At 43.8% G+C, this 14756-nt stretch overlaps 1 protein-coding gene across 1 annotated transcript in view; it reads left to right on the forward strand.

The window, feature by feature from the left end:
* Nucleotides 1-14756, forward strand: part of KCNU1 (potassium calcium-activated channel subfamily U member 1) — a 52966-nt gene that overhangs the window by 28792 nt on the left and 9418 nt on the right. The window contains exons 20-22 of the mRNA XM_064472532.1: nt 6422-6521; nt 8945-9169; nt 9633-9810. Coding sequence (XP_064328602.1) covers nt 6422-6521; nt 8945-9169; nt 9633-9810 — 503 coding nt within the window. The remainder of the gene's footprint in view (nt 1-6421; nt 6522-8944; nt 9170-9632; nt 9811-14756) is intronic.

The raw sequence follows: 14756 nt of genomic DNA on the forward strand, positions 1-14756 counted from the left end.
CATGTGCCACCTCTTGCACAGACCTGAAACAGCAGGGCTAGGCTAGGGCTGCAGGCAAAGCCTCTGAGGAACAGAGCCTGCACAGAGTTACCACCCCTTCAGCCAAAAATAAGGCTGTGCTACCCAGCGTAGCCTATTGTTCATCTGGGTCCTGGCTCCCCGGTTTTGGCCCTTAGTGAAAATTGCTTCTATTATCTAAGATCTTGAGTAAGCCAAGTTCTGTTCTTTAGATTATTTTGCTATTAATAACGTCACAATAAGTGGGTGGAAGTAGCTAATGGCTTCAAGCCACAAATGATCCCAAATGTTCCCAGCCTCTACTCTCCTGTAAACCTTGACAGATTGGGAGTGCTTAGTAAAATACTGTAACACTCAACATGCATTTACAAGACAGCGATCTGTCCCGTGACGGCTTCCAGATGTGTGTGTGTGTGCAATTTCATAATTCAAGAACAGATTCTATTGCCCTCTGCAGATCCCCCATCAGGCTGTTCACAAATGCTGCTCATAATTAAATTAACCCACTAACTAGCCATGAAAATTTTGATAAGCAGTGACCAAAAAAATAAAAGCAGGGAACTGTTGAGATGCTCTCAAAAAATGACAAGGTTGTCTTCAGAGATTATTTATCATTACGAGAAGATTGTTTATTCCCTTCCTGTTTGCCAAATTCTACTTTGTCCCTTCATACATGACAACTGTTTCAAGGTTTTAATCTAATAATTAGGAGCTGAATTTTGCCACCCTTACTCAAGCTGTCTGCTGTCTTACTCTCTGAACAGCCTTTCTGGAATCAAAGCAAGCCTCTGTTCTGTGTGTGGGTAGCAGGATCAGGCTTTAGGTTTTAAAATACAACCTGTGCCCAGCCCAAGTAGCAGTGGAAGAACGAAAATATGCACATACACTTGTCCATGTCAAGGAGAAGAAGCTGGATTTTGTCTGGCCCTCCTGTGACCTCGGAAGGGGGAGAGGGAGACTTCAGCAAAGGTTTCACAAGGGATGTTATGAATAATGAGCTGTTGTTTTCTGTCAGAAACAATGGCTCTCAGCTCTGACACATGAGATCTTCCTGAAGAGGTAGTATCCAGCTTCCCCACAACAACTGTGCTATATTAATTTGCAAAAGTGGTGGAGTTACTACACCTGGTTTCTGTCTATGGCTGAACAACATGTCCTCACACAGTGCAGTGTTAGCGGAGGGAGGTGGTTTGGATGGAGGTTAAATGCAGAAATGGAGAGCAGATAACAAAAGCAGAAGATGTCTTCTCTTGTATGTCCCGCCGAGGTTTCTTTAGCGAAGCAGGCCCCAATGCAGCTAGATCGATGTTCAGACGGTTCAGTCCAGTTATCGTTATGCATTCTGAATTTCTCCAGTGCAGCCAAGTCTCCACGCTTTGCCACACAGGTATCAGGAGTTCTTCTTAAGGCATCATCACTGGAGTCCTGGTGTTACCAGAGACTCTTGTCTCCATTTTAAAATGTGGTGTCAGCCAGCGCCTGTTTGACTAGGCTTCAGCCTTTCTGTTGGTGTGTTGTGTAAGTCCGAATGCTACGTGTATCTTTCTATGCTGTTTTCTCAGTTCAGCTTCTTTTACCTTTAATGTTTGTGTTTACAGCTCTGAATAAAGGAGGAGTCCCTAAACTTAGTGGGGGACTGTAAGTATTGCTGCAATATAGATGATAACTGCAGACTATTTTTATTTTAGTGTATTCTGTACAACCTCACCGACTTCACTGGGATTACATGTGCATTGCTTAGGGGCAGGTTTGCTTCAGTGGATGTAATTAAGAAAAATTTTAACTGCTCATTTTTAAGATTGGTTTTACTTGTTGCCTGATGTATTTGTTAATTATTGGATGGAATACTCTAAATTGTAATACTTTGCAATGAGGTGTAATACCTCTGTGTCAATTAATTAAGCGTTGTAGTTCATTGTGAGGTAGGGAAAGCACTTTGATGCATTGTGGTTGGAGTGATATAATCCATGAAGATGAACAAGCCAAGTCCAGACAAGCACCATATTCTCACAATGTGGGCCTGGGAGTGAGAAAAGGGGCTTTGTAGCAGCCTTTGCAGACAATTTTCATTGTGTGTGAAACTCCACTCCTCCCTAAAGGAAAAGGTTAGCATATGTGCGGGTCTGGGAGCGATTCAAAAAACAATAAGAGGATTCCCAAATGGGATGTGAACCGAGCGGCCCACATGCCAAGTGTTAAATCATCCCCAAGGTTGTGGTACAGAGGAAGGGGAAGGATGTCAGGGCCTTTGTGCTGGTGGGCCAGGGCTTTCCAGCTCCAGCTGCTGGAGCAACCTGCCTGCATTGCTCGGGTACCTGTGGGTGTTTTCTTTCTGGAGACTTTTGTGCACAGATTTCTCACGTGGGTAGGTTTCTGAGGACCAATGATGCCACTCTTCCAGGCCTTGCTTGCCCTGAGGTGCTTTGTGAGTAGGCTTCTACCCCTTTGTCTCTCTCTGGGCAAAATTTAGGACACAAATAAGTTCGGATTCCTGCAGACTTGCTGCTATTCTGTACTTCGAGCACAGAAGGCAAACCAAACGAGCGCAGACCTCGATGCGTATGCATGACATTAAGACTCATCGTAGCCACATTTTCCCACGACAAGGAGTGGAAGAGCTGATGTCGGAAGACTGCAAGTGAGGGATTCAACACAGCTTTAGGGCTTTGCAAAGGCATTATGAAGAATTTAAAGATAGCTTGTCAGCGGGAAGTTGTTGGCAGCTAGCAATTTGATAAAAGGACTTCCACTCCCTGCCTTCTAATGCTATAGACAACTGTTAATCACTTATGTTAGTCCTCAAATGAAGTTTGAAACATCTTGGATGTGTCTGACCATCTTTTAGTGTAGCTGAGAGCTACGTTATCTACTTTGATTCACAGAAAAGTGAGTGACTGGTTTATGTTAGGTCATAGCTGTCGAAACGGGCAAAAGAGAAATGTTTTACCACTCTCTGTTCCATTCTGGTGCGCTGGACCGAACTGCCATTCCAGATGATGTGTAAGGTATTGAATTGGGGTTACTTGCAGTATAAAACCAAATTTTTCTCTGAGTTTAATGGTGGGCTGTTGTTGTAGCAGACTCAGTTTGCGTGTGGGCTGGGCACAGACTGGTTCCACCAGTGGCGAACGCACCTGACGCTGTGGAACAGTATCTTGAAATGCTCGGCGGCCACGACCGCGTTTTCAGAAATGCCCACAGTCCAAAGCACCCAGTGTTTTTGTAAGTAAGCTCCACTTGTATGCTCTTTGGTAGCGTGGTTTGTGCTTTTTTGATATTCTGCTCAGCGTGATGTAAGTGGTGAGGACCTTAAATGAGAATGTGATAGAGAACGAAAGGTAATACAGACACGGCAGCGCACAGCATCACATGAACGCAACTGTTTTCTTTCCAGACTCATGCAGAGCCAACACAGATAACTGCGCAGCCACAGCACAGTCAATCTGTGACCCAGATAACCTGCTCATGGCTGTAGTGAGTGACTGTAGCCCAATCCGAGACTATTTCTGTCTCTGTCGGGTACTACAGCATGTCAGTTCCAGTGCCCTCGTCCTCAAGCTGCTCAGAGTCCAGTGCAGGATGATTTATGAGTCTCTCAGGAAAATCAGATTTCCGTAAGAATCATGTAATTTGCAGAGTATATGGCAGAAGGAACCCTTAACTAAAGAATGGCTTGTTAAATCAGAATGTGCTTGGCTTTGGCAAGGTTGATGCTGTTATGATGAAGTGGGTTTCCTGCTGTCTTTTCCCACGATCTCCCACTTTAGGGCTCCAACAGGTGTTTCCTCCAAGGCGTATATATTTCCCATAATATTAGAATGAGGAGTTGTCATTTTTGACAGGCTGTGTATATGGATGATGGCTTTATTATGATAGAGTTATATACATTGATTGATTGGTAAATCTGAGTCAAGTAAGGGAGTTTGTGAGAAGATAGTCTGTAAGTTGCCAAAATACCGTTTAATGACTGGCCTAAGGATTTGCTACCTGAAGAGGAGACGTGTGGCTAATAGATGCAATTGCTTGCAGTTAGCACAGGGCTGCGTAGAGACACTGCCGAGATTTAAAGGGGTGCACGCTCCCCTTTCCCTCCAGTTTTGTACTGGCTTGCTAAATTTGGGAGAGCCGCTTTGAATCCTCTCCCTGCCCCTTGTCAGAGATGCAAAATTACCTTTGATTTTGCTGAAGGGTGGGTAATTCAAAGCTGATCAAAATAATGCTTCATGCCACATGCCGTTTGCCTGTGAAACGTCTTGCTGCAAATGCTGCCTAGAGCAAGAACGGTGCACGTGGCAGAAGAGAGCAACAGGGATAGGTGGTGTGGTGGCTTTGTCTATGCTTTGTCAACTTCTGGAGATCAACGGACTTCAGCTAAAGGGCCTGGAAAAAGATTGGAAGGCTCGCGGCCTGGTACCGCCAGTCTGTAAGAGGAGCAGAGCTGTCGCGAGGCATTTGGCACCTGGAACACACTGCTTTCTGTTTGCCCTTCCTTTCTTTTCCCCTAGGCTACTTCCAGCTGCCAGTGCCTGCTGCTTTTGCCTCCTCTTGAGCTGCAGTAGTGCAGCAGCTGTGCATACAGACCTTTTCCACCTCTTCGATGCCTCTCTTGCTGGAAGGAAAGATTTTTCTCTGCTTCCCTCCACCAGGCATAGCTTGCACCTTGCTTCACATTATCTGCTACTTGTCCATATTAAAGGTTAGATGGTGCCTGAGTTGGATCTGCTGTAGACAACCCCTTTCTCTCTTATCCCGTGGTAGCATGGAGAGAACAGAGACAGGAGGCATTGCAGAGATGGAAGGGACCAGCTTCCAGATTTGGGGTTACAGTCAGACCCAGCATGTTGTCAGCATGTTGCAGAGGAGACTGGAGAGCAACTAGGCAGAAGTCAGTCATTATGGTTTACGTCCATGCCGTTAGTAGACCCTTTGTGGCTTTTATATCTTGTGCTGGCTTTAGGATAAGTGAACATTTATAAAACTTGGAAATATATTAATTTATAAGAACAGGGTAACCTATTCTAAGATGATCAGTCCTGGGGCTTTGTTACTAGTGCCTTAGTTTAAGATCCAGGGAGCTAGTAGAAGCTGCAAAGAAGCTCCAGCCTGGTCTTTGAATTCTTCTCTGGCATGGGAAAGACTCTATAGCTATGCTGCAGTTACTGAAATGACTGTGATTTTAAGTAGGTATCTTGGCTTTGGGTTAATTGTATAGCTATGGCATCATGGAGTTTGGCACAAGCTGCAACCCCTCCAGCCCTGTTAGCAAAAATGGGGCAAATGCTGAGGTTCCTTAATGCTGAGCAAAGAAACGCTAAACCCAATACTAGCGTTAAGCGGGTCTGTACAGGGCACAGCTAGATCCACCTGGCAGGGCTCATAATGAATGACACCTTCCCCTAGCAAAATCCCCCCCTCTCCTTTCTGTTAATCCTGCCTCACCCGATTCTGCAGAGACAAGATAAGGACAAACTGGACAAGAAAAAGAATGTCAGGACCAAGCACTTGTCTGGTCATACGGCTCTGCTAAAGCTGCTGCTCAGTATGTGCTGTAGTCCTGGGTGGCCAGTTTCAGTTATCATTGTGATTTCAGTTACAGAGTGATTAAATAAACTTTGCTCTCATGCCAACTGTCGAGGCTGACTCTACCTACAGTAAAGCGGAGAGATGGTGCTGAGCAAGTGGTTTAGCCCACACATTCCAGGTCTTTTTCTGTCCATGCCTGGGCCTTGAAGAGACGTGAACAACCGTTTGTCGTTCGACATGACTTCCCCAACAATTCTGTCTTGCAGCAGTCCTTTGAAATAGTTTGATGTTCAGAGCAGCGCCTGATTGAATGGCTTTTGTTTCATGTGGTCTTGTTGCTGCTTCTGAACTAACACGGTGCTCACAAACACAGCTATGTGTCTGAAATTTGCCTCTAAGAATATCCTGCAATATGGGCATAATTTGAAGTCCTTGTCTTCAAGGGGAAAATTCCTGCTGACTTCTTTTTGCTCTTACTCAAGACCATGTTTATATAAATACTGCTTCAGTGAATGTCCTCAATGAAGAACTCATTATTTAAAATAATCCTAGGGACCAAGTCCAAACAGATATAAACATCACAACTGATACTATAATTCAAGGAAACACTTTGCAGTATATTTTTCCTGATGTTTGTCTCACTCGGCTGACATTGACAAAGGAATTCCTCCATGACACAACCCTTTTCCCCCCATACTGTCATGGTTAATATGTGACTCATACAGCCTAATTCTTCCTTGCTACTATGAGACGTGAAAGCTAAGATGTAGATAGAGGGCATCTCAGCAGCAGCTGGAGATGTGATCTCAGCTTGGGTAAACTGCAGCTGCCAGTGCTGAGAGGTGGTTCTGTAGTTGAGAAGTTTCTCTCTCTGTTTTAGGGATTTTGATGGTCAAGGAGAGGAGAACAGCAGAGCCATCCTAGATTCAACAGGAATGTTCCACTGGTGTGATGCTGTTCCACTGCACAAGGCTCTTCTGGTAGGTGTGGGGCATTTGCTTTTGGGATCCTCACGTGTTTTCCTCCTTGTTCTCCTAGGAATAGGCTGGAACTTCAATGCATTGCTCTGGGTAGAGGGCACAGCACTCTCTCTTCACTGCTCTTTACTCTTTACTGCTGTTTATGAGCAATATTATCTTAGCCAATTCCTAACTTTGATTTCGTATGCAAAGGTAGGAGACAGACCCCGCTGCAGAGCGGGGAGGCTGAGGGGTTACCATTGCCCCTTTTTCAGGAGTGACCTGCGGATAATGTATGTTGACCAGGGTCGCACAGAGACTGGCTTCCAGTGGTGGGTGCTGATGGCTCGTTCCACAGCCATATTCTCTTGTAGTTTAGGTGGTAACCTGGGAACAGAGCAAGATCTCCAAGGGCTCAGGAATGCCTCTGTGTTCATCTGAAACAGGGCAGGCACCCTATCTCAGCAGATGGACAAAGGAAGGTCTGATTGACATCTATTTTATTCTAAAATTTTACATGTTGTGTTTCCAGACCCGTGACTGTGACATTATTGATCTGGATATCTTTAAGACAGTTTGGTTTATTTATTTAATGTGTCCAATCCGTAAAAGAACAAATCCCATCTAGAAATGGCAGGTTGTGCTCAGAGCTGCCAGAGAGCTGAGAGTAGGCAACCAAATCTTGCAATGAGGTGATCAAAGATTTCATCAAAAATACAGAATGTTCAAGCTGTTCTGCCAGCTGGGAGACTTGTAGCAGGCTGGAATTCATGCTGCTTGAAATGCTGCAGCTTCCTTCCAAGCAAATAAAAGGGCCCTATTGCCCAGCAACCTCCAAATAGGATTAGTCATTACAAATGGGCAAATATCCCAATAGGACTGGAAGCTCAGCTCTGTGAATCGAAGGGTAATGTTTTGAAAAGATCTTACAGGCGGGTTTACATGAGGAAAAAGCTTATAACTGCTGGTGTGTCCTAACTCCCCATGTGCCACTTCTGTTTTGTACCGAGTGGTTTTGTGTGGCTAAGGTGGACTGCGCAAGGGGCTCTTTATGAGGATTAAGAATCCCCACAAAGGAAACTAGTGCATAATGGCTATTGCTCTTCGTGTTCATGTGGTGTCTTCTTTTGCAGTCACATTTTTGGGACAGGCAAGCCCTCAAGGCCTGGGGGTCTAAGATGCATTTTTGGGAGTGAGTTGGGTGCTTGACAAAGTCCCAGACCGCGCTTTGGGTTTTTAAAAGCTATATTTTTAGAGTTGTTTAAGTGCTTAAAGGTGCAAGTATACTCCCATGGGATTTGTCATAACACTTCAGCATTTCATTCTGTTTGGAAACCACGGACACCTAGACGGATATGCTTTACAGAAGTTCCTCCTTCATGTCCACGCAAACACAGCGGTGCCTAAACACATATCAAAATATGGTCCTCTGAGTTTTACATAAGGTATACATTACCAAATAACTTCAATGGTTTTTGGAAATTTTAACTGTCAGTCTAATGCAGCATAGATGTTTGAGAATTAATGTATTTTTTTTCCCTTGACATCAGTAATAAACTAATAAGTGCCAGACGTGGTTGCTCCTTGGCCCCAGGTTGGGGGTCCCTCCGTAGTGTCTTCAGAATGGCTTGCCTCTCCCTGCTGCTCATTTGCTGTACCGACTGCTCCTGTTGGTCTTGTAATTGCGCGTTTCCTCTGCAGATTTCAGCAGTAATAGTTTTTCCAATTGTTCCTATAAAATAAGCTATAAAATAGATTGTGTTTTTAATTGTTTAGCTTCATTCAGCAGACTAATCGTTGGACTCGAGGCATGTTACATTAAATACAGCTAAAGGTTTCATTATTCAATTTAAACTAATCTAATTAGTTAGAGACAATCATTTAATTTGGTTATGATTCTAATCTCTCATCAGGAAACTTCTCCCTGACAAAGTCCCTTGTTTCTCTTTGGAAAAAAACTGCTAAGGAGTGAACGTTGCAGGGATATACTGATCCCACAGCTCCTGGCTGGTTAATGTGGACATTAATGCAGTGGCTCTGGCAGGGCTGGTCGGCCGACTTGGCCGTGGTACCTGCCAGCCGTGAGGCACCACACTAAGCAAAGCCCACTCCCCGGTACCTTTGCCCAGACTAATTAGCTCATTTGAGAAACATGATCAATTAGCCAGGAAAAAACACCAGGGCAAAGGCCTTATTAAGCTGCTGGCAATAAACTAGTATTGTTGCCTTGTTCTACATTTTTGATGTTTTACACCAACATATATGGATTTTTCACTGCTGTAGGATACACTTGGAATCCAAATACTTAAGGGGAGATACTTCTTTTTATATATAGTCTCATTCTACCCATAGATGTTACACAGCTAAGAAATGGTTTAAGTCTTTCTAACTGAAGAGAAAATAAACCTAGTAGCTGGTTTAGTAGAATTCTGTTTTAAATTTAGAGTTGCGAGGACCGAGCAGCACTGAACCTGCAGGATCACATTTTGGTCTGCGTCTTTGGCGATGCAACCTCACCACTGATCGGGCTGCAGGACTTCGTGATGCCCTTAAGAGCTAGTAACTTCATTTACCATGAGTTGAAAGACATTGTTTTTCTCGGGTCTTTGGAATATCTGCAAAGAGAATGGAAATTGATTCAGAACTTCCCAAAGCTGTGGTTATTCTCAGTAAGAATTTTTTGCATATTCTCTTTCCCTCTTCCTTCCTTTCTCTAGCTCTTATGCACATTTCTAAATGCATTTTAAAACTTCTTGATGATAGCACAATTCGGATTGAAAAGGACCAAAATAATCTCAGGCTCTGGACTTGAGCTTGAATCCAAGACCTAGTTTAAAAACTTTCCCTTCTTAAATATTTCAGTTCTTCTGGGGGAGCCTTGGTACTCTCTGGTTTCCTGCAGAAGCACTGAGAAGCTAATCCTGATTCAGAGAAGAAAATTCAGAGGTCTAGACTTGCAATTTATTGGACACTTCCCATTTCCAAAGTTGCCCAAACTTTGGAGATGTTTCCAATACACATTTATGCCAGTTGAGTTTGAAACACACTTGATGTTCACCTTTCGCCCTTAAAGAGCCTTAATGTTCCACTTTCTCTGACTTCTCCTTACGACTGTTTCTTTGGTTTTACCAGGGCAGTGCTCTCTCCTGTGCAGATCTGAGGGCAGTTAATGTCCAGGGTTGTGCTGCATGCGCCATTCTGTCTTCCGACACCACTGCTTCCAACAATCCCTCCCTGGTGGACACAGAAAGCATCCTGGCCACTCTGAACATCCGATCCATGCAGGGTAAGTCCAGCCTAGCCCCGCGAGGTGAGCATGCTTCCTTTTGCCTGTGAGCATGCTGATGTGACAAAAAGAGAAGCTAAAGGAGGGAGGAATGAAAGGGTGACTTGTCACTAGTCTGAGCCACAGCCTGTCTCTCCCAAATATAAATACGTAAGTTAAAAGGGCCAGAAGTCCATTTCAGTGCAGCCGGCTGCATAGCCTAGTCCAGTTTCTGTAGCTACGGGCATGTGAAGGAAGGCGTGATCATACAGCACTGCTCCTGGAAATGTGCCAGTTCCTCCTGCAAATTTTGAGTGAAGCTTCAAGGCTTCCAGTAGAGAGACCGTGGCTGGAGGGTAAGTGGTAACCAGTGTTGGTAACTGCTGTATTATTTGCGAAAGCACGTGTGAGTGGAGGCCACTCTCGTCCTTCAGAAGGAGAAAAACACCACCTTTTCCCTGAGGCATCATAGGGTGGGTGCTCTGTTCCCAGCCAAACTGAGATTGTAGCTCAGAACTGCAATGGAAGCAAAAATGACTTCAGCCCAGTAGAATATTTATTGCATCTCTTCCTCCCTTAATTTGGTGGAGGAGCTAAGATTTGTCCTCCTCTTGAGAATGTGGAGTATTAATTAACTGAAGACGGGCTGAGAAATGGATGGCTCTCCTAAGTGTTTTCCCTATACTTTATTATCATTCTAGGCTTTTAAAACAATGGCTGTGCCAAAGAAAAGATTAGAGTGAGGCAGAGACAGGGTTTTTTTAATAATAACTAGACAAAGAAATATCAATATACAGTGTATACAATCAGAACTGAAGACAAATTATTTATAAGGTATATTTGAGTAAGAGGTAATTGTGACAGCAATAGATTACTTTTATCTAATGTATTTATTGCTACATAAATATAAACATGCATGGAACTCTACTGATTGTATCTAGAGAGGAAGTAAATAGTATGTACTTACATAAAAATTTATGTATCTCCATCCACGGTGACAGATACAGATACTCTACCTACTGCCTCTCTATACCTATGTATGGAAAAGAGAGAGGCTCCGAGCAAGAAGGATGTTTCATCTTATCAATCACTGTCCTACTCCCCTCTAATGTTTTCTGTTTTATCACTCAAAGTTGTAGTACATGGAGTGCAGAACTCTCAACTACAGCATGCATATGGAAAACAGAGATGTGAGCATCTGTTCAATACCTTGCCCAGCTGCCTCGCAGAGTTCATACTCACTTGTTTCCCTCTGAGGTGGTAGCTTTTGGCTGGCTTTGCCTCCTTCCAGCAGAAGAGCTCAGGGACCCAACGCTGACATAGGTGTGATCAGTTGGGTAAGCTGAGGCATGGCTGGTTAGGCAACTTACCAGGCGTATCATTGTCAGAACCATCACCACCTGCATACACAAGTCTCTTTTTTTTTTTTTTCTTTTTTTTTTTTAATCCGCAGGCACGTGTTTTTCCCTCATTTCCCTTGGGGAGATGGGCACGTGATGAGTTGCATCAGAGAAATGGATCTTGCAGATTTAAATTGTTCAGCATCCTTGCTATTGTGACAGCTAGGAGAAAAGTTTATTCAGTCATACTGGAAAAAACCTAATGTTCTGTAGTTATGGGGTCCCTGATAACAGTACCAAAAGGATTTCTGCTTGTGCAGAAAGAGGCTAGCAGTCAGAACAGTTAGAGCAGAGACATGCAGGCACGAGGTTGTTTGTGTGTTACAGCTAACGCTGCGTCTCAGCACATCAGAACCAGACCAAATACACAACACCTGTCAGGTATGAGCAGAAATAGAGGTTGGTTGGTCCTCTGTGAGGAGCCAGGGTGAGTTATGGTCTAGGTGTTAGAACAGGGGAATGGAAATCGGTGCTTCTGGGTTTCTTTTCTGGCTTGGAGAGGGGGCGGGATCAAATAAAGGTCATGGTGTCAAAGCTGCTTCTAATTCTTTTACTCCTTTGCTGTGCGCCCCGGGCAGCTCCTAGAGGCATGCTGTACCTCAGCCCCGTAACAATATTTATTTTCCAGGCTTGTTTAAGGCCAGATAAATTCAAGGTCACAATGTAGAAACACACAAATGCAAATTCTTTTTTTTTATTACCCATTACTGTGATCAGTTATTTCTGAAAGATTGATTCAAACTAGAGAGGATAGGTTCTGTTGTCATTTTCTGACAGCATTGTCTTACTCTAGCTGACAAAATACGGTGTTTCTAAACCCACCCTGGTTTATCCATTTTAGGTATTTCACTTTGCATATTCATAAGGCACCTGTTGCCTAGCTCAGATGTTAGTGACTTGTCGCTCCATAAGCTGACCACAATTCTAGTCTAATAAATATTTGGCTACTCAGGTAAGGCTGTTGCTCAGATCTACAGTGTTTTCTGCAGACAGAAAAGCGGAGTTCAGTTACAGGATATCATCATCAGTGAATAAAGATGTATTTGCAAAATAAGGCTAAAACACAAGTTTCGCTCCTTCCTCAAGTCAGACATTAAATCTGCTAGTATAAAAATAAGCTCTCTCTCCTTATAGCTTCATTAGATGAGTTGCTAAGAAAGCCAGCCCATTTTCTTCTTTGCTGCCATAGATATTTATAATTATAGGACCAAAATCTTAGGTTAGGATTATCATGCCAGAAGCTCCTTCAGATTCTGCTGCAAGATTAAGGCTGTATCTTACATTCTTTAAGGTCTTTGTCTCTGAAGGTCTCCAGATGCATAACAGGTGTGTGCTCCTACGGGACAGTAAATTACTCATAGGTTGTTGCCACCAAGTTTTGGGTCAAGGTGCCCAGAGTGGAACAGAAGGTACATGTCCCCACTCCCACTGTTTCAGTCTCTGTTCTCCCTCATACCATTGCTATTTTATAGGAATTCATCTCTGAGAAGAGAAATTTTTCGCTGATAAAATCAGCTCATCTTAGCTGGTCCCAATGGACTGGATGGCCTCCAGGAGAATTAGCGCATGGGGGTCAGGAAATGAGGAAGGTTTCAGGGGAAGGAGACAAGCTGGGAAAGGATGGCTTTTATCAGAATTTAATTTTTTTCTGTGTGGGCAGGAGTGAGAGTAGGGCCACTGGCCTTATTTTAGTTACGTGAGAGCACTAAAGACAAATACAGCTAGAAAAGAAACAACAGCACAGAGAGTATCAAGAAATTTTCCAGACTCAGTGGCTGTTAAGTTAGCTGGGAAACAATAAGAGCAGCAAATACTAGTAACGTAGCCAGGCTGTGCCCATGCTGATCAGGACTGGGTGTTGGTTCATCTCTGCAGCAGTTCATTACAGCCTACCGGTGAAATCTGCGTTTCCCACCAGTGTAGTGCATGTACCAGTGGGTGCTTTCGGCTGCAGAGTTGCAAAATCAGCAGGTTTAGGAAAATCCTTTCCATTTGTAGATGAAATTTCTAGGAGAAGTTGTGCAGAAATGCAAATGGGCAGCAAAAACTAATGCACACAGGGGAGGCCCAAAAAGTACGGCATTCCTCTGGGTTGTGACCTGATTCTGTGAAGGAGAAAGGTGAAGTTACATCCAAACCCTGGATCTAAGAAACCTAGCCTCAATTAATGTTAGTAGCCAGGACAGCAAGCAGGTAGGAAAAGCTAGAAGAATAGCTGGGAGACCTTTCTAAAGCAAGATGATTATGCAACTATTATCTGATTTAAACAGAAAAGACAGAGGCTGATGTTTCTCCTTCAGTAGTTGCCATTGCTGATGGGAGAGCAGATGACTTGCCTGGGCACCCAGCTGCCCTACCCATCCAAGTCCTTGCTCATCCCTAGCTTTGATGCTGTAGACAAAGCTATACCATTTTGCATCCTAACCGTAGCAGAGATAGTTATTTGGATGGAAGGCTCTGAGTCCCCTTAGCAGTCCAGGTGCTTTGGTAAGCATTGCAGCAGGCAGAGGCTCAGTTTGGAGGTTGTGACAAAGCCCAGATAGTTGCATTTCCTGTGGTTTTAGATTTCGCTGTGAGCGTTTCACACCCAGCAACCCCAGGCCTGTTCTGCGCATTACCTCTCTCGTGGGGTAGCGAATTAGACAGGTCTTAGAGAACCAGACCCACGCTGAGGTAAACATTACTTACGCTTGCAAGAATGAGCATTTGCTAGGGTCAGTGCTGATGCCAAGGGCTTCTAGTCTTTCCCGTGGAAAAATTTAGGTTCTCCAGTAATGCTGTAATTATCACCCTGTCATGTCACAAAGCGAACAGGTTGGCAAACCTAGGTACCGAACTAAATAATCTGTGGCATAATCTAAACATATAACGGTAATTAAATCTGACAACTTAATAAGATACTGAAATTCAAATGTACAGTAGTAATCTACAATTAAGTAATCTTTTGTAATAGCACCCTGCCAGTTTGTAAAATTTCAGGTAGAGTGCTGTGTGCTGTTTCATTGCAAAAATATTGACATAAGGAAAAGGTATCCAGGCAATGATCAGACATACATTCAAATCAACCGGTGCAGTACATGGAAGGGTACAATGAAGGCAATGATTCATTTCAGGCATTCAGTTGCTGCCACTAGCATGCATTCAGAGGTGCCGTGCTATACTTGGGAAGGTCTTTTCCTGCTGTTTTGAGGGACTGTGATGCCTGACACCTCCAATGAGGTTTTTGGCAGCCCATTGCCTGACCTCAGAGATGGTTGATTAGAACAACGGTCCATCTAGGACCCCGTTAGGGTCTCTGCTCTCCAATGTTCCCATGCTCCTCCGAGCAGAGAGGATCCATTATACAGTCTCTGAACTGGAATAAGTTCTGTTTCTAGAAAAATCTTTAGTGGACTTTAGGTTCCATTATTTTCACTTTGAGACTATCGTGTGCAATAAGTAGCATTATTAATACTCGGTTACCCAGATGCTGTGCTAGGTAGCAAAGGGAAAATTTAGACATAACGATAAGGGAGACAAGACTGGATGTGATCAGAACACAGAAAGTAGGCTTCAAACTGGGACTGATTCTACTAAATCAGCCAACTGGTG

The sequence above is a fragment of the Phalacrocorax carbo genome, chromosome 24, assembly GCF_963921805.1.
Source record: "Phalacrocorax carbo chromosome 24, bPhaCar2.1, whole genome shotgun sequence".
In the NCBI taxonomy this organism is placed as follows: domain Eukaryota; kingdom Metazoa; phylum Chordata; class Aves; order Suliformes; family Phalacrocoracidae; genus Phalacrocorax; species Phalacrocorax carbo.